This window comes from Gregarina niphandrodes, assembly GCF_000223845.1.
Source record: "Gregarina niphandrodes unplaced genomic scaffold scaffold00034, whole genome shotgun sequence".
Taxonomy (NCBI): Eukaryota; Apicomplexa; class Conoidasida; order Eugregarinorida; family Gregarinidae; genus Gregarina; species Gregarina niphandrodes.
Window position 1 is genome coordinate 139,213 of NW_011645803.1, and position 18,953 is coordinate 158,165.

The window sequence follows — 18,953 nt, forward strand, 5'->3', positions numbered from 1 at the left end:
AAATTTTACAATTCTCTCTCTCCCACCCGCCTCGTGGATCCATCTCGTGGATCCACCTCGTGGACCCATTTACAGAGGGCACTGGCCGAGACGGCTATTGGCCCAACATTGAACCCCCCACTGCACAGCGCCACAGTCGACCCGAAAGGAAGGGTGAGCAAAAGTCCCGGCGCTGATGTCGGTTTCTGGTCAGGGTGGGGGTAATTATAAAGCCGGAAAGTTTTTAAGCTATGGTGTTTTATTTTGGTCGACTAGCAGTGTTCCCACTATTGTGGTCTATCATCTTCAGTGTGGACCGCCTGTGGAGGTATCATGACGAGTTGATGCCCGGTCATGGATGGCTGTCGATTACTTGTTATGCCGTCTTGGGTGGCGGGATCTTAGTCTCGTTATTGGGCGTTGCTGCGTCCTGTGCTTATTCGAGGAAGTTTGTCAAGGCCGCAGCTATCTTGAATGTAATAGGCTTTCTGGCGTACTTGTCATACGTGGGGCCCTTTATTCGTCGAGGCATTCACAACTTTACATTAGCTGTAAGGACCGTCAACCCGGCCTTCGACTACTGGGGTAGTTGGGCCGATTGCCACGAACTGGTCTTCCAGTTGAGACCCGGTGTGGACTTTATGGTCGGCCAGGGCCCTTTGGCCGACTTCGACTGGCACTACCGCCACTACATCCGCGGCTGGATGAAACACATGTCTGGCGACTTCATCTTCACAGCCACCGTCGGATTCGGCCTGGCCTTTGTCTTCCTGTTCTTGCTCGGCAAAGAACTTCGAAAGGCAGAGCAACAAGAAACCGAGCCGGCTGTTGAGGTTGCAGTATAATCCACCACATCAGAGGACCAACAACTGCGGAAGGAATGGGCCTTTATCGTGCCACTGTGTCACGGTGGGTGAAGTTTGACGCTGCCATAATGACTGTCCTGCACCTGAATGGTGGAGCAGTTAAGTGTGCGAGGTACATTGGTAGTTAGTGACTATTGTTTTTTCACAGGTATTCAACACGCAAATAAAACCAGGCCTCGTGTCGAAGGGCAGGCAGGCCCCCCGTGATCTCATGCTTGTGACTGAATGACCCAAGACCTCCTCACTGTGTCGCTCAGCAGTTCAGGAACTTCAAGAACCGAGAAAGCAGCGACGGGTTGGCCGGGGGAGTCGGATTGGGGGCGTGGGACACCTTAGACCAGTAGCCGGGCGTCGCTGTCGGGGGGTAAGTTGGGCTGGGCTGCGGTGATTCGAAGTCCCAGGGCAACGGATAGCTGCTGCTGGGCAGTGGCAACCGCGCCGGCTGCGCGGACGCCGGTCGCGCATACAACCGCGGTCGCTGGGGCTGGCTGTAGCCGCCGCACGTGGGGAACGGCTGCGGCGCATATGTCTCGTACTGCCCGCCACACACGTGTGCGTCTTCCAAAACAGAATCGTCTTCGACTCTGCTAGAGACCGCGTGCGAGTCGTGAAGCCGCCTCAACTCCGTGCGGATTCGCTGCAACTCTTCTCGAGTCTGCATAACGACTCCGGCGCCACGTCTTCCCGCTCCGTCGAGAGGTCCGTTCCACGGCTGAGGGCCTCGGTGTCCCTGCCGGGAGTGCTGGGTGACTACAACTGCTTGGGTCTGGGTGGTATCTGTCAACACATGGTGGTTGGGTAACTGTGGCCCCTGCGGCTGCTGCTGCACCCCCAGCGGCTGTTGCGGGCTGTGGGGATAAAGCGGGGCGGGAGGATGGAGTCTCACCTGTGAACCCGTGGCCCGGGAGCGTGGCAGGGGTGGGTGCAGGTCCATTTGCTTCACGTCGGTTCGATGTATCGGCGATGGCTGGATTCGAGCCACCGACTCTTTGATCCGGGCAATGGCCGACGCGGCCTCGCTCGACGTCCGTGCCGAGAAGGACCTCGCGCGATACGCCTCTTGACCCGGTCCGCGGTCCTCCAAAGAGCCCATTCTCGGCACCCCCCCGCCATCACCGCCGACACTGACCACGTCCACGCCGGCCGCCTCGCCAGCGGCCGTGACGTTGAGCGGCCCGGGGACAGTGGGTGGCTCCGGGTGCTGTGGGTCTGTCGGTTCCGAAGGATCCCTCGGTTTGGTGTGGGGATCTTGAGACGGTCGCGAAGGTACCTGAGGTGTGTGTAAAGGTACCTGGGGTGTGTGGGTCGCCTGCATAGGGAGTTGCGTTGAGTCGGACGAGTCGATTCTTTGGAAACGGTGTGGAGAAAAGTCGGGGTGTTGTTCCATCACAAGTTGGACCGCGAGATCGTGGTCGAGGCGTGCGAGTTGGTCCGGGGTGAGAGTAACTTGTATGGTGGGGAAGTCGCCGTCTGCATACTGGCCGGCGAAGAGTCTCTTCTTTTGTACCTGGAAGGCGGTCTCGGCGGCCGCGGCTGCAGCCGCCGCCTGTTCCCTTTGTCGGGCAGCGTGTGCACTGCGGTTTTTGGCGGCGAATTCGGAAGGTGGGTCGCAGCCGACGAACTCTGCGCTGGAAGGGCAATCTTGGAGGTTGAGAGGCGCGTAGTAGGAGGTCTCGACGGCGACGTCTTGGAGTTCGCCGTCGAGGACACGTCGGTCGCGTGTCCAGTAGCAAACACGTCGGAGGTAGCTGCCCGGCACCTCGCCCGGGATCACGACCGTAGGCGTCTTGGGTGTCTGCAGTAGGACGTCCGCCGGGGGCGGAGGTGGTGGTGCGTCTCGCAACTCCCACGTGCGCCGCGAGTCCACCTCGAACTTTGCGTTTCCCGCACCCGCCAACGTCAAATAACGCGCCATCCACGCCGGATCCGCCTCGTACTCCTGCGTCTCCTGGTTAAACTTTGGCACCGCATCCGCAGGCAAGGCGCTGTAATCCGCCAACGCCAAATTCTGCACCAACTGCCCTTGGGCGTCTGCGCGAATCACACCAGACCCTGACGGGGCCGAAGCCGCAGCCGCGCATGCTTCACCGACCTCCGCTGGACCGCCGTCCTCGGCTGGGCCGTCGACCTCCGCTGGACTACAACCGTCCTGGATTGGGCCATCGTCCTGGGCTGGGCCATCGTCCTGGGTTGGGCCATCGTCCTGGGCTGGGCCATCGTCCTGGGCTGGGCCATCGCCCTGGGCTGGACCTTTTGGACAGAGACTCAGCTGCTCGCCCCTCCCGCTGCAAATGTCAACCTTCGACGGAGACACCAATGCTCCGTAACACGACTCTTCATGAATCTCTTCCAGCTCCGAACGCGAGACAGTGTCCTCGGCCGGCATTGGAACGGCACCGCCCGCAACCGGGACCCCTTTCCCAAGGGTGGCCGGCGCTGAAGTTTCCGCCTTCGCGACTTGACCGACGATTTCCGAGTAACAGCTTGTGCAATCCATGGTTGCTTCCAAGGTGCGTAACAGGTGCAGTCTTGTGCTCCGTCGCACCCTGCCACACACTGTTGGGCATCACACTGCAGGCCAGAACTGAAGGGAATTATACTGCACACCACACATCATGCCGCAGCCATTGGGCCACACATCATGCCGCAGCCATTGGGCCAGACAACAACACTACCCCCCGGCCAGTCCCCGACCACAGCCCCACGCTTCCGTCCGTAACAGCTGCCCGCGTTTATGTTAAAAAGTTACTTAGTCAAAGAGAGAGAATCCCATATCGTCGTCCTCCTCCTCTTCCTTCTCTTCTTCCTTCTTCTCGGCGGCCGCGGGCTCGGCAGCAGCAGTCGTTGCACCGCCAGCGACAGCTCCAGCGGCGGCGGGGGCGGCAGACCCGACGGCAGTCATGAGAGAGTCGATGTCGAGCCCCTCGAGAGCCTGAGCGAAGAGCTTGGGCCAGTAAGACTCGACCTCGGCGTTGATGGACTTGAGCACAGCACTGATGGCCTCGCCGGTGATTTCCTTGCCAGCGTCCTTAAGGACCAAAGCGGCCATAGAGCACAACATTTCAGCGGAGGCAGCCATCCTTGAGTCTGTCACGTACCAAAAAAACTATTCTTTTTTGCGCTGTGTGTGTGAGACAAAAAACGAGCCCACGCCCAAGTGCTCTCGGCCATATGACTGCCCCCCAGCACTGAGTGCACAGCACGCACTATAGGAGCACAATATAGCGCGCAGTATAGTACATCACTCAGTTAACAACACAGTTTGAAGGTTGCTTTAGAGGATTGGGGCTTCACGCCACATCTTCATTTCCACGATTTCAAAAACGTTGTCACGCGTTTCTACGACAATGCGGGCGTCATCAAGTGCGGAGGCCGCTAGCCGGTTCAGCTTGTACAGGAATATTCTTTCACATTCCCAGGGAGACAGGCCCTTGGCTGCGATTGCATCAAGCGGTCTTTCATCCCACCACTGGCGTACTTTACAGGGAAGTGAGGCACAATCGGATTCTCGTGGTACAAAGAAGTTAATGGGCTGCGTCCAGACAGACGCGGCAAACCGCGATTGGTCCACCACCCCCTGGAGCCTGGTTACGTCGGGTGCATCGAACCCAAGTCTGGGCACGTCTGTTGTCTTCTCACCGTCTTCATCGTCTGCACAAAAGTGTCTGCAGCGCAACCATTCCCAAAACTCTTCGATGTTCCAAGGACTCTCGCATCTTTCACAGCCATCAGCTTCCAGATGAGTCATACCACCTTCGCAACACGTGTAGCAACCGACATTCAACGTATGCAGCTCGTTTCCTGCTAGTATCCATTCGCGGGCACAACGGGCGAGTCCGAACACGGATAAGCCACGCATCGCGTGTGGTACGGAACCCCACCAGTTGTTGTTATGTATATCATATGACCATACGAGATACTTTGGTTCAATTTGTAATTGTGTTTCCTCCACCGTCGCTATTTGAAACTTGTTTCCGCAGGCACCAACAAGTTCTGAAGGAACTGTGTCCTGCAAATTTGTTTCCTTTACTTGTATATGCTGCTCTTGTTGCCCTTGTTGAAGGTGCTCTTGTTGAAGGTGCTCTTGTTGAAGGTGCTCTTGTTGAAGGTGCTCTTGTTGAAGGTGCTCTTGTTGAAGGTGCTCTTGTTGAAGGTGCTCTTGTTGAAGGTGCTCTTGTTGAAGGTGCTCTTGTGTCTTTAGGATTAGTTTTCTTCGCAATTCTCTACGACAACTTTTTGCTACTTCTTCAAGAGGTGCTCCGAGATCTCCAAGTTTCTTTATAACAAGCTGCTCAAAATCCCACCTTGAGACACGAGCTTTACCTAATGGTTGACATTCTGGATCGTTATAATACTTTGTGCGAGCACACCACCAACAGTGAATTCGCCGAGCGAAAGTGCCAACGGCGGGCCAGTATTGTAGAGCGTCAGCAATGGCCTCGTCTACCTTTTCTGCGGGAATAAAGCGGTTGGTTAGTCGGTTACACCTGGATCCAATACTGTTATCATGGTCTATGTGGTCAAGCCAAGTGAGGAACCTTTTCTTATCCCAAGCTACACTCTCCATTCGTCGTCCTGGGGAAATATCGTAACAACTTGACCCCAATGTAAGTTCGGTCATGAGGCAACTCTCTCTACGCCTGACCAAATCACGTACCTTTTTCGCCAACCCGAAAACTGATAAGTTGCTTGTGTCAAACCCCGCAAAGTGCGACCATCCATACTTCTTAACGTCGTAAGCCCACATCAGATATCTCGCACTCATACATAGAAACTCCTCTCCACGTGCCTGAATCTCAAATCCAGGTCTCTCATCGGCCATCATATTCCTCTCATCGGACCCAGTCCGCATATTCCTACTTTTCACTACCTCGGTCATGACTCTCTCAGGTCTTCGAGCACGCTTCCGAACAATTCTAAAAGGTATTCTCCGAACTGCCGCAACTAAGCTCCTGCCTACAGCCGCTCTCTCACCATCCACACCCGATGGAGTGTTTGCAGCTACTACACTCTCACTCACAACGTCCTCAAAGCGAACACCACTCCAATAGTCCCGGAGACTGGTGGAACTGGCGGCTGTCGCCTGTCCCTTTAGCACACTCTCCCCGAACTGGTCAGACTTACGAACTTCTCCAATCTCATATCGCCTTCCTTGCGTTGGTTCAATCTGGCCGAGTAATCCAGACGGCGGGAGTTCTTCGAGCCCACGTAGAAAACTATCGTCGATGTCGGCAGCACCACTACTGTCCTTCTCCCCCGCCAAAGGCTCAAGAAGCTTATCGGATTTACTTCGAGAAAATTCGGAACTTCCCGCACCGTCCTTGTCCAAAGCCTCAAGGAGGTCTCCCAGGTCACTCCCCGACCATACCTCAGAGTCAACTTTACCGTTACCCTCATCTAATATATCGTCAAGGAGCTTTTCGAAGTCTTCATGAGTCAATTCCGCAGCGCTGTCATCAGCGCCACTGTCATCTAATGTAAACGCAAGGAGGTTTTCAATATCAATCTCCGGCGTTTCTGTAGTTCTACCATGTTGGTCCTTTGGCCCGTGGAGCTGTTCCTGGCCAAACTTTTCAATATCGATTTGTGTATCGTCACTTGGTGCCCAGCCAAAGAGCTCTTCGAAGTAATTATCATTGGGTCCCCACTCGTCCACAAGCTGAACCAAGGGATTGTTCGAGAAGGGATAGAATTGACTATTGTCCTCAATGTCTATTTCCCCATAAGATGCTTGGACCAATGTGGTGATGTTCCGAGTTGGTGATTCCAATCTCATTCTTTTTTCGGGAGGGACATCATCACCCACTCTACACCCATTTCTAACCCCTAATAGAAGGGTTTGCCAACTGGTGTATCTTAAGGACCGCGGCAGCACCCGGCAAGATAACATCAGTCAGTCAGTATCCGCGTCGCGGCTGGAAATAAATACGCTCCAGGTCGCGGCTGGAAATAAATACTCTCCCGGCCACGGCTGGAAACCGCCGGTTCGTCCACGACGATGCAAGAGACGAATGCCATCAGTTGACACAGGATATTATCCTTCTGTATTATACCTTTCGTAACGTCTGCACCAAGAAGCTATTTCAACAGAATGTAGGCATGGTATTGTTAACAACAGTTTATGACAAAATGCACCACCTGTGGATTTGAACAATGTAGTCGGCCTCCGTACTGCACTTCCGGCCTCCGTACTGCACTTCCGGCCTCCGTATTGCACTTCCGGCCTCCGTATTGCACTTCCGGCCTCCGTATTGCACTTGCCGTGTAGTCTAGTATTGAAGTTCTGAGCGAGAGTTAATGCGGTATAAAACTAGACGTTCGTACTCCCATCGGTGGTAACCAGCTGCAGTCGTCATCAGGCTCTTCTTGCACGCTGCTTTACTCACTTTATGGCGCCACCAGGCCAAGAACCGGAAGCCGAATGAGTCGTGTCTTGCAGGCAAGAACAGACGCCCTTTGTATTCGTGTGCGGGCACAACCAATTTCCATTCGCCATACCCTTCGGGGAGCTCGAACCCGACAGCATTAATCATCTCCGACAATCGAGTTGGGTCCAATTCATCGAACTCCTCATCTAACTTGTTATCAAATCTATTAGCATCATTCAACGGACGGTTGGAATCAGTAGACTGCTCGGAGTCCCTCGATTGATCACAGATATGTTTAAAGTGTCTCGATGCAAGCCATTCCCAAAACTCTTCAGGGTTCCATGATTTTTCGCACCTCTCACATTCCTCATCATGACCGTGGTGCTGGCCATTTTCCCCACACCTGTAGCAGCTAGTGGACAAAGTATAGATGATATTGTCAGCTTCGACCCAGTCCCGGGCTTTTTCCGCTAACCCAAAGACCGACAGATCGGATGGCAATGTCGCCACAGCAGGGGGTACCGCGTTCCACCAGCCGTGGTTCAGTACGTCGTACGCCCACACGAGATACGTAGGTTCAATTCGCAGCTGGCGCTCTTCATCTACCACAATGGCAAACCTGTGGCCGGAAATACCGACCAGATGAGAGGTTCCACCATTAATCCCTAAGCCATGGGGCAATAATCGCCTTCCCAGTTCTTCTTCTTGTTCGCGAATCCGTTGTCTCCGTTTCACGCGTCTGGTTTCCTTCGGGACGTCTTCCAAGGGGACTTTGAGATCTCCCAACTTCTTCAAGTAGAAACCTTCCAATTCGCGTAATGACACAAAATCAACTCGAAAGCACAAAGGATCATCTTGTGGCTCGCCGAAATAGCGACCTCGTTTCGCCCACCAGTAGTTCACTCTATTCCGGAATGCACCAACATGGGTCCCTCTATAATAGCTACCTAATCGCCAACATAAGAGGTCATTTGCCGCAGCATCCACGTTAGCCAAAGGAATGACACATCTACCCAATCGAACACCGAGAGGAATGACGAATCCCACGGCATCTCGGTCATCTCCAGATCGATACTGCTTCAGCCACTGACGGAGACTTCCCTCAGTCCACATCCACCGACACCGCTTGTTCACATTATAGCACGCGGCTTCCCTGGTATAATTGGCTTTCCTTGCCCGGCTCCACTCACGGGCCTTCACCGCTAGACCAAATACGGACAATCCTTTCACGTCAAAGGGAACGAGCCGCCACCAACCATGATTCAACGTGTCATAGGCCCACACCAAGTGCGACGCTTCAACCACCAACCCCTTCTCCTCTTGGTGAATGATTTGAAATGCAGGAACAGGCTCCATTCCAGGGGGGGGAGCGGCCGGAGTAGTTTCCATTGCGGAAAAAGTGTCTTCATCACCACAGCTTTCTAAAGGACCTGCTTGAACCTGGTGTTTCTGGGAAGCGTTGGAAATAACACTATCGGGAGCCACTTGCGGTGTGGAAGCTAGTCTGCTTCCACACCAGTCTGCTGTCGAACAGTCTGCTGTCGAACAGTCTGCTGTCGAACAGTCTGCTGTCGAACAGTCTGCTGTCGAACAGTCTGCTGTCGAACAGTCTGCTGTCGAACAGTCTGCTGTCGAACAGTCTGCTGTCGAACAGTCTGCTGTCGAACAGTCTGTTGTCGAACACGTTTGGAAACGGTCCAAGAAGCTTTTACGTGGTCCCCGAAAGCTTGATACTCCTAAACACATTCTCTTCGCCGGCCATGACGAGCCATCATCCCCTGCAACCATAGTACCGCACCCTTGTGCAACTTTGGGGAAGCCAACGATTCTGTAGAATTGATCAGTTCTTCTCTTTCCCTTAGTCATGTTTCTCGATGGTGGTGGTCCTGGCACGGGACCGACTCCCAGTAAGAGCGTGACAAGGCTCACGGGTGGCGACGACGACTGTGACACCGGCAAGCCTCTCATTTTTTTGACAAAATAGTTCGTCACCTTCTGGGTTTAATTGACCCCCCTGCTGAGTTCACTTTCCCTTTCGCACTATAACAGGCTGGCCAAGACCCCGTAACCGAGCGCGGGCGTAATGTGTCTCGACCGAAGCCCAATCACACAATCTTGTAAACAAAAAGTTCACCGCATCGTCGAACACTTAAACGTACCATTTCAAACGCGTGATCGAAACTTGGCCAGTATCATGTCTTGGCTGCTTGGTTGAATCTCCCTGTTAACTGCGGGAACCCCATCTCGACGCTGCTCTGACTGTTTAACCTTTCGTCGTCGGACATCGCTCGCAGACGGTCTCGACTCCAACAACTTGGAAGACGCCCGGCGCATCCCAACCAAGACTTGCCAGTGTAATCATTCTTCCAGTCTCAAGCGTTATGCCTTAGAGTGGGCCACTATCATCCAGGCCCGTATCCGACTGTAAGTACGGGCTGACTTAGCCCGGTGTAGAATGTGCGGTGTCGACACCGGTGTAGAATCCATTCTTGAGCACGTGCGGTGTTTACCATATCGCCTGGATAGCGACCTACCCCCGAGTGAGGGGATGAAAATCTCAAGAGCAGATGTTCCGACAGTAAGTACTTTAAAAGTATCTTAACTTTAGCCAAACCTCTTCAGCTCGACGACGAAGTTTGAATCATTCCGTTACAGGAGTACCGGTAAATCTCCCAGGAATACCCTCATTAAGGCGCGTACAGAGTCTATCATCCATATCCGGACCAAATGAGTTTGTGTAGTGCAAAACCCTAGAACCAAGGTACAGGTGGGTTCAGTTTATTGGTGAGAACCTGTTTGTCGTAGCTGTGCGTATGGTTCGATACGTTACCCACCAGACAGATATGGGTCCCTGAGGAGACCGAGAAGGTAACTATCACGGTTGCGTCTCTGGATATCCTGTAAGATCATATCCCCGCGAAGCATCCACACAGAAGTCCTTTACGTCTACTGAAACTGCCCAAGGAACCAGAACGGTACACTCCTATCAGGCTGGCCAATTCCAGGTGTGTTGATGACTCTGATGTCAGTGACACGGCTAACCTTTCGGACTACCGTGATGACACACACAATTTCAATCGCTACGAAAACACACTAATCAACACCGTCCTAAGGGGAACACCGTCCTAAGGGGGGATAGTTTGCTTGGGATGTTGTCCAACACTTAAGGGTGGACAATCGAGTACAAAAAAACTCGTCGTGGGAGCCTCAATGGGCGAGTTTACTGCAGATGGATCTATTTGATGAGTATAATAAGAGCTGATTCTATGTACGATCAAACGCTCATGTTCCCAAGGGTAAAGCCCATTTGGGGATTTCCTGAAGATGCCATCCCTGAACCTACGCATCGCGAATCGACCGGCCAATGACCGATTGTCGGTTGTCGGTAACAACTTGTTAAGTGATTCGTGGATCATCTCGAATCTGGAATCATCTTTTCCGACCGGAATTTCAAACCCGATTTCATCGGCCGTTTTAAGCAGCCAATGTCGATCTCTTTTTTCCCAGTGTAGAAATTGACTTTGTGGTCTACGGGAATCTTTTATTGAGTGACTAAGATTCTTTAATTGATCGTAAATATTGTGGAAATGTCTCAGTCGAAGCCATTCCCAAAACTCTTGGAAGCTCCACGACTCTTCACACCTCTCACAACTTTCCGTTGCCATATGGGGTTTGCCACCTTCTCCACATGTATAGCAACTGGATGACAAGGTATAAATACTTCCACCATTAGTCTCCCACTCCCAAGCCTTCTGAGCCAATTCGAAAACTGACAGTCCCGGTGACAATATGGTCTTAGGTACCGCACCCCACCAGCCGTGATTCAGAATATCGTATGCCCAAACCAAATAACGTGATGGAATTCGCGGTGCCGTCTCTGTCTCCGTGACTACCTGACACGTGCTTCCCGAAATATTGACTAGATGAGATGGAGGAGAATTGCTCATCATTACCTTAACTAACGAAGCGTCATTCATCATCCCTCCAGTCAATTCTGCCATCTTAAGGAGCATCAGCTGCCTTCGCTCAGTCTTTCGATACTCCTTTGAAACTTCGTTCAGAGGCACTCGTAAATCTCCCATCCTTTTTACGACCAACTCCTCGAACTGCAGCCACGACAAGCATGCTGACAGATCAGGTAACCCACGATTTATCGCATTCGTATAACGACATCGCCAACGCCTCATATTCTCCGCGAATTGGTCGCACCACTCTTGGTTTACTGGCCAGCGTGTGAGTAGATCATGTTGAGCATCGCTCACACGGCTTGACAAGATGAACCAACCACCTCGCCTGATTTTGCCACACATCTTTCTGAATCCAATATCACTTGCAGATTGTCTCGACTTCAACCATTTGGAAAATGTCAACGTATCCCAGGCAGACTTACGAGAAGGACAATAACAACGTGCTTCCAATAGGACATTGACTTTTAGAGCTGGGTTAGCCTTCCTCGCTTCCTCCCACTCAATAGCGTTTCGAGCAAGTCCAAAAACCGATATTGGCTTCTTCACTTGGAAAGGAACCAAGTGCCACCAACCATGACTTAGTATGTCATACGCCCATACCAGATACTTTGCTTCAACCGATGATGCGTCCTCATGTGGGAAGGTAATTTGAAATGCAGGAATATACTCATTAACGCCAACACAAACCTTATCACCCATTTCTTCAGCATTGGACTTCTTAGCACTCCCAAACAGGGCATCAGAGCAACCTCCCAACATGTCTTCCACAATCCCGTCGATGTCTGCAATGACGTCATCACCTTCATCCCAGCCTTCCAGCACCTCGGCTACAACACTGTCGATCTTTGCAATGGCATCATCACTCATTGCCGAAGCTTGATCCAAGAAACCAATTGCCGATTCTAAACACATTCTCTTTGGTGGTAAAGCATCCTCTGTCGAGCCACCAAGTAGCGGATAACCAGTTACCTCAGACGGCATAACAGGGCAACGTTTGACGGCACGGCGCTTATTGGGAGCCAAATCCCTTGCGGCATTGCTGACAGACTGGAACTTGACGTTTTCCGCAGGAACGACTGGGCGGTCCTCTTGGGAACTGGAGGTGTACCGTGGAGATCCTGATAACGAGGCACTCGAATCGGATATAACCTTGCCTCCGCAGCTCAATAAAATAGTGGTCAGCACTGACGAGCTGGGCGTTTTCCCCCGGTGTAATCGATGCTGCATCTTGGCTTCCGAAGCAAATGGAAACAAGCTATCCTCACACCCTTACGGCCTTGATCCGCCGGCTCTACTTTTTTTCTCCGCCTTCACAAAGAACTGCCGGAGCTACAGTAGAGGGGATCAGCTGGACTCATAGCCCGACTGTTTCATTTATAGTTCAGTACTAGGAAAATCGAGACTAAAGAAGCCCAGAACGAAGGGTCGTGTAACAAAGGTATATGTGGGACGGTGGGTTTATATGGCAAGCAACAAGAGAGCTAGCAGTTTTAACGACATCTCTAAGGTGGACGTAGGTCCCTCGCCCTCGCAAGCCCGGTGTACTCGCTTTTTATGCAGCCTAAGGGAATGTCTGACAGAAGCCAACGCCGTTCTGTAAGTCGTCTGAATTTTATTTGATCGGAAAGCACACCCGAACGGGATCTACGCCCACACCGATGATGGGATCCACCAGGTTAGTACGAAATGAGCTTAGTCTATATAAGATCAAACGCTCATGTTCCCAACGGCACAACCCAGCTTTCGCACGGTGCCCGAACAACTGATGGCCAAAGAACTGATCTCACACACTATCTCACACACTTTGATAATGTCTCAAACCAGGTGCAATTCGGACAACACTTCTACGACTAACTCGAACCGCCGTTACCGCAGGAATCCCACAACAGCAGCCACCATGACCAGATGGTTCGCTCTCTTGTTACGATTTATCCAACGAGGTGTGCCAACTAGGCCAAACTAAAACCGGACCAACTTTATGTAGTACTAAACGCTCATGTTCCCATCGACAAAGCCCGTCTCGGGACCTGTTTAACGCTCCACGAAGTCTCGACCACCAGTTTCTGAATCGCCCAGACAACGACCTGTAGCCTTTGGCAGGCAAGAACTTCTCGACTGGTGGTTGGGAAATCTCGAACGTGTATTCATCCTTCTTTGTGGGTACATCGAACCCAATTTCTTTAATTATCTCAGACACCTGATGTCGATCGATTTGGTACCAGTCGACAGGTGGACTTGCAAGCTGGTCGGAATCTTCTTTCGGGTGATCAGGATTCTTTAGCTGATCCCAGATGCGTCGAAAGTGTCTCAATCGAAGCCATTCCCAAAACTCTTCCGGACTCCATTGCTTTTCGCATCTCTCGCAACTTACAAATGTAAGATGAGCATTGCCATCCTCTCCGCATGTATAACAACTGGATGACAAGGTATAGATACTTCCACCATTAGTCTCCCACTCCCAAGCCTTCTGAGCCAAATCGAAAACTGACAGTCCCGGTAAGAAGACCGCCTCCGGTACAGCACCCGGCCAGCGATGAAACAAAGAATCGTAAGCCCATACCAGGTAGCGTGGTGGAATCCTCAATTCGGTCTCCGGCTCGGTGACTATCTGAAATTTGTCTCCCGAAATATTAACTAGATGAGATGGAGGTGAGTCGCTCATCATAACCTTAACTAACAAAGCATGTCTGGAATCATTCATCACTCCTCCATTCAATACTGCCACCTTATTGCAGATGCGCTGCCGTCGCTGAGTCCTTCGGAATTCCTTCGCGGCTTCGTCCAGTGGCACTCGTAAATCTCCCAACGCTTTGACGACTAACCGTTCCAGCTGACGCCATGACAGGCGGGCAGCACTGGATAATGGCGAACCATCCAAAGACTTACGATTTATGGCCCTGTAACGTGTCCGCCAACGAACCATGTTGCTCTCAAATCGGGTACTGTCCACCTCGTTTACCGGCCAGTGGTCCAGAATGTCATGCAAAGCAACATTTACGCGGCTTGAGGCAATGAACCAACTACCACCTTTCCGGTCAAACGTATTTCTGAATCCAACGTCGTCTGGTGCTGCTGAAACAAACCATTCGTGAAATTGCGCCACATTCCACGGTACCTTTCGGCCGCTATGGGGATAATAACAACGTGCTTCCAATAGGACATTGACTTTTAAAGCGGGGTTAGCTGTCCTCGCTTCCTCCCACTCAACAGCCTTTCGAGCAAGTCCAAAAACCGATATTGGCTTTTTCACTTCGAAAGGAACCAAGTGCCACCAACCATGACTTAGTATGTCATACGCCCATACCAGATACTTTGCTTCAACAATCCAATCCTTCTCTTCCGGGGAGATGATTTGAAAAGCAGGAATAGACTCATTAACGCCAACACAAACCTTATCACCCATTTCTTCAGCATTGGACTTCTTAGCACTCCCAAACAGGGCATCAGAGCAACCTCCCAACATGTCTTCCACAATCCCGTCGATGTCTGCAATGATGTCATCACCTTCATCCCAGCCTTCCAGCACCTCGGCTACAACACTGTCGATCTTTGCAATGGCATCATCACTCATTGCCGAAGCCTGATCCAAGAAACCAATTGCCGATTCTAAACACATTCTCTTTGGTGGTAAAGCATCCTCTGTCGAGCCACCAAGTAGCGGATAACCAGTTGCCGCAGACGGCATAGCTGCACAACGCTTGGTGGCCCTACTAGTAGTGGTCGTGGAATTCATTGTATGGTTACTGACCGGCGGGAGCGCGGTAGTCAATCCAGACACGACCGGTAGTGAGCCGTCTTCTTCGGAACTGCAATATGTGGGTTGTGGCAACGAGTCCTGGGAATGGAATGCGGCGACAGTGTCTCCCCATCCCAACAGGATAGTGGCCAGGCCGAATGAGCTGGACGACTTTTTGTAGGGTAACATTTCGACGTTGCTTTTATTTTGGTTTTGGACCTGCGCCGGGATATTTATCTTTTTTGGCGACAGCTCGAAGCAGGGTAGTGGGAGAGGCTAGCCATTCTCGTCGTAACTATCTTCACGCCACACCCTTCACAACTGCCAACCACTTGCTGACGCCATTTCCACGAAGAACGTCTTGTCGTCACCGACTACACTAAAGCTAGCCTTCTCATCTCGAGGTTGTGGGTTCGATTCGAGTTGATGTCAGTTAAAAAAAAACTTGACCAAATAAGAAGTGCTAGCAAATAGGATTATCTGGACAGTATAGCTGACTGACTCTGTACAGGATCACACGCTCATGTTCCCATCGGCAAAACCCATCTGCAGATTTGTCAAACATTCCACGAAGTGTCGACCACCAGCGCTTGAATCGCCCAGTCAACGACCTGTAGTCGTTAGTGGGCAAGAATTTTGTGATTGGCGGGTGGCAAATCTGGAATGTGTATTCATCCTTCTTTGTGGGTACATCGAACCCAATTTCTTTAATTATCTCAGACAAGTGATGTCGATCGATTTGGGACCAGTCGACAGGTGGACTTGCAAGCCGGTCGGAATCTTCTTTCGGGTGATCAGGATTCTTTAGCTGATCCCAGATGCGTCGAAAGTGTCTCAATCGAAGCCATTCCCAAAACTCTTCCGGACTCCATTGCTTTTCGCATCTCTCGCAACTTACAAATGCAGGATGGGGTTTACCACCTTCTCCGCATGTATAACAACTGGATGACAAGGTATAAATACATCCACCATTAGTCTCCCACTCCCAAGCCTTCTGAGCCAATTCGAACACTGACAGTCCCGGTGAGAAGATCGCCTCCGGTACCGCACCCCACCAGCCGTGGTTCAGAACGTCGTACGCCCAAATCAGGTAACGTGATGGAACCCGCAGTTCAGTCTCCGACCCGGTTGCTATGTGAAACTCCTTCCCGGAAACGCCGAGCAGATGGGATGGAGGTGAGTCGCTCATGACGGCCTGGATCAACATCTCGCGTTTGGGATCATTCATTACCGCTCCAGTAGCTTCTGCCACTCTCCGACATATCCGTTGCCTTCGTTGAGTCCTACGAAATTTCTTCGAGACCTCCGTTAGTGGCACCCCTAAACTTCCCAACATCTCTACGAGTAATCCTTCGAATTCAGTTCTGGATACCCACGGGTCCCCTGATGGGCCAGCTTCATCTGAGAAGCTACGGCCTCTCTGTCTCCCGTAGCGGCACCGCCAACGGTTCAAGTTTACCCTATAGCTGGTGCTACCAGACTGATCGACCGGCCAGTGATCCAGCAGATCATGTAGTGTAGAAGTAACGTGGCTTAGCGGAATGAACCTACGACCTTGCCAGTCTCCGTAACCTGCAGGTCGTCCTGATGTCAACCAATCGGAAAAGGCGACCGCATCCCAATATCTGGGACCTCCAAGCCTCTGGTAACAGTAGGCTCCCAACGTGCCATTAGCTGGTAAAGCTGGATTGGTCCTCCAGATATTTTCCCATTCGGCGGCCATTTGGGCTAGTCCGAATACCGACACGGGCTTCTTCACTTGGAAAGGAACCAAGTGCCACCAACCATGACTCAGTATGTCATACGCCCACGCCAGGTACTTGCCGCTTATTTCCAACCCTTCCTCGTGTGGGAAGATGATTTGAAATGCGGGAATGCACTCGTCAAGGCGAGCAACGAGCCTGTCTGGACGGACGAAGTTCGGTTGCACGTTGCCCTGAAACCGTCCGGCACTGTCCTCTTGTCCATCGACTTTGTCGGGAGTGTAACGGATAGTGTGCACGCCTGCATTCCCGACAGTTTGCGGTACGACAATTGCGAGCGGTTTTTCCGACTCTGCTGAGCACGTCAGGAACCGATCCAAGAAATGCTTACGGGGACCCCGAAAGGACGAACACATTTTCTTTGGTGGTGATGTCGCATTGTCGATCGAGACTTTGCCGGTCCAAGTACCGCGTGGCGTGACCGCAGGCGCCACAGCAGCACAACGCTTGACAGTCCTACTACGAGTGGGCGTCAGGGGCGTTGGCATAATGACCGTGGGCCGCAGGGCCGTGGGCGTCAGGACCGTGGGGGACAGGACCGTGGGCGACGGGCCCGGTGGGGTATTGCCCGGTGGAGCGTTATTGACCCCCATGGTTCTTCCGCTAGCGACTAACAATGCTTGGGGTCTGGAGGTGCTCTCCTTGGATTGTAACCGTGAGGCACCGAATGTATGGGCACCTCCCAAACTCAGTAAAATAGTCAATACCGTCGACGGTGGCGACTTTTGGCGGAACACTCGATAGTGCATTTTGGACGGTCGAATGCAGCAGATTTTTTTCAGGCCTTTAGCGGAGGTTGTCTAGGGGTGAATTGGGTTCTTTCTGGGGGAGATGGAGCTCTGCAACACCTTGTGTGTTGCTTCAATAATGTGTGTTGGTCTGTGTGCGGTCGGTCTGTAATTGGATTCCTGGTTTTGTGTGCGATCCAGTTTACCGCAGTGTAGCATCGCGGAGTTGCAATTGTTTCTTCCTCCATGTGGCACTTGTTCCAGGTCAAACATCATTCCCTTCGCATTGCCCCGACGTCAGCACGGGGTGAAGAGCTGGGAGTCTACAACTATAACATCTCCTTGTTGTTCATATAATCTCTATCAATCAGATACACGCACCCGCTGTCCACACCCCCCCTAGCTATGCTCATACGGACCAAGACACCCCATCAAAACATGAACAAACTCTACCAAGAACAAAACACTCAGTGGTTGAATGTTTTACTGAACCCAGTGAATGTTTTGTTCGTAGACAACTGCTGTACACTCCGAAAGACCACCCCAAGGCGCGTCAAGGCTTTTGGGCCCTGCGCGGAGACTTTTAAGAAACATTTTTGGGTGGCTCCAAACAGTTTTCACGAAAAATTACTGGCGGCTTTTATAGTACTCAGCGACCTTCGGGTACGCCTTAACAGCCTCGTAGACCTTCTTCAGGTGGGGATACTCCTCGGTCTTCATGGCATCCGGGAGTCGGCCAGTGATTCCCAATAGGAATGTGAAAACAAACAGGTCGGCGTAAGAAAATCCGGCGTTGGAGATAAAGCCAGTTGACTCCGACTGCCTAGTGGCAATCACCTTGTCGGCAACAGCTAGCTTTTCAGCCAGCTCAACCTTCGCTTTCTCAACTTCTTTGTTCATGTATATGTTTCTAGTCGGACCAAAGCAAGCTTCCATGATGCTGCAGGCCTGCTCAGCCACGGCCGCATCTACCGGATCTTTGGGGATGAGACCTGCCTTGTTTGCAGCGTACATCAAGATCGCCTTGCTCTCTACAATATAAGACCCATCTTCCAGCTCGAGCCAAGGAGCAAGGCCTGTCGGCGCCTTCGCCTTGTACTCAGCACCCCACTCCTCGGCAGTGAAGCGGTGGTCTTTGAACTCCACCCCTCCAACATGGAACGCCAGCCGAGATGCCTCAGCACGACCCGGACGGTCGAAGTAGTTCAAGGTCGGGATGGCCATGTAGAAAGTTCAAGCGAATGAATTTACAACTTCGTAGCTGAGATGAAATTGGGGTCCGACCGGCCCTGCCGTTAGCTTTTTATGGGTTGAGGGGCTTTTTACGAACTCGTGATCTATTCAGCCCGCAAACCCGAATTCAACTCAGCTGGGGGTATCGGCAGGGATTTGTCGGGTTGTCTGAAGTTACGGAGCAGTGTTACCCGAAGCTGGCCTCACGGAGGAGGGCCGCGAGCAGCGGCACGCCGTGGGAGGCAACGAAGCGAGTCGGGCCGAAGAGAGGCCCATGCGAGTCGCCGGACGTTGGGACGGCGAGGAGCCTTT

General features: G+C 52.1%; 9 protein-coding genes across 9 annotated transcripts; 1 reads left to right on the plus strand and 8 right to left on the minus strand.

Moving 5' to 3' along the window:
* Positions 1-230: 230 nt before the first annotated feature.
* Positions 231-824, plus strand: GNI_133590 (putative transmembrane protein; the record flags this gene model as incomplete). The annotated part of the gene is made up of 1 exon (XM_011133989.1): positions 231-824. The coding sequence occupies one exon, from the start codon at positions 231-233 to the stop codon at positions 822-824; it is 594 nt and encodes a 197-aa protein (XP_011132291.1).
* A 639-nt stretch (positions 825-1,463) lies between these two features.
* On the minus strand, positions 1,464-3,342 carry GNI_133600 (hypothetical protein; the record flags this gene model as incomplete). Its single annotated transcript, XM_011133990.1, has 2 exons — positions 1,464-1,595; positions 1,732-3,342. The coding sequence occupies 2 exons, from the start codon at positions 3,340-3,342 to the stop codon at positions 1,464-1,466; spliced, it is 1,743 nt and encodes a 580-aa protein (XP_011132292.1).
* A 252-nt stretch (positions 3,343-3,594) lies between these two features.
* GNI_133610 (60S acidic ribosomal protein P1) lies at positions 3,595-3,924 on the minus strand (the record flags this gene model as incomplete). Its single annotated transcript, XM_011133991.1, has 1 exon — positions 3,595-3,924. The coding sequence occupies one exon, from the start codon at positions 3,922-3,924 to the stop codon at positions 3,595-3,597; it is 330 nt and encodes a 109-aa protein (XP_011132293.1).
* Positions 3,925-4,119: 195 nt separating this feature from the next.
* On the minus strand, positions 4,120-6,621 carry GNI_133620 (hypothetical protein; the record flags this gene model as incomplete). The annotated part of the gene is made up of 1 exon (XM_011133992.1): positions 4,120-6,621. One exon carries the CDS (start codon positions 6,619-6,621, stop codon positions 4,120-4,122), a length of 2,502 nt encoding a protein of 833 aa, XP_011132294.1.
* A 493-nt stretch (positions 6,622-7,114) lies between these two features.
* GNI_133630 (hypothetical protein) lies at positions 7,115-9,181 on the minus strand (the record flags this gene model as incomplete). Its single annotated transcript, XM_011133993.1, has 1 exon — positions 7,115-9,181. One exon carries the CDS (start codon positions 9,179-9,181, stop codon positions 7,115-7,117), a length of 2,067 nt encoding a protein of 688 aa, XP_011132295.1.
* A 1,157-nt stretch (positions 9,182-10,338) lies between these two features.
* On the minus strand, positions 10,339-12,408 carry GNI_133640 (hypothetical protein; the record flags this gene model as incomplete). Its single annotated transcript, XM_011133994.1, has 1 exon — positions 10,339-12,408. The coding sequence occupies one exon, from the start codon at positions 12,406-12,408 to the stop codon at positions 10,339-10,341; it is 2,070 nt and encodes a 689-aa protein (XP_011132296.1).
* A 694-nt stretch (positions 12,409-13,102) lies between these two features.
* Positions 13,103-15,106, minus strand: GNI_133650 (hypothetical protein; the record flags this gene model as incomplete). Its single annotated transcript, XM_011133995.1, has 1 exon — positions 13,103-15,106. One exon carries the CDS (start codon positions 15,104-15,106, stop codon positions 13,103-13,105), a length of 2,004 nt encoding a protein of 667 aa, XP_011132297.1.
* Positions 15,107-15,380: 274 nt separating this feature from the next.
* On the minus strand, positions 15,381-17,429 carry GNI_133660 (hypothetical protein; the record flags this gene model as incomplete). Its single annotated transcript, XM_011133996.1, has 1 exon — positions 15,381-17,429. One exon carries the CDS (start codon positions 17,427-17,429, stop codon positions 15,381-15,383), a length of 2,049 nt encoding a protein of 682 aa, XP_011132298.1.
* A 606-nt stretch (positions 17,430-18,035) lies between these two features.
* Positions 18,036-18,632, minus strand: GNI_133670 (glutathione S-transferase; the record flags this gene model as incomplete). Its single annotated transcript, XM_011133997.1, has 1 exon — positions 18,036-18,632. One exon carries the CDS (start codon positions 18,630-18,632, stop codon positions 18,036-18,038), a length of 597 nt encoding a protein of 198 aa, XP_011132299.1.
* Between the last annotated feature and the right edge of the window lie 321 nt (positions 18,633-18,953).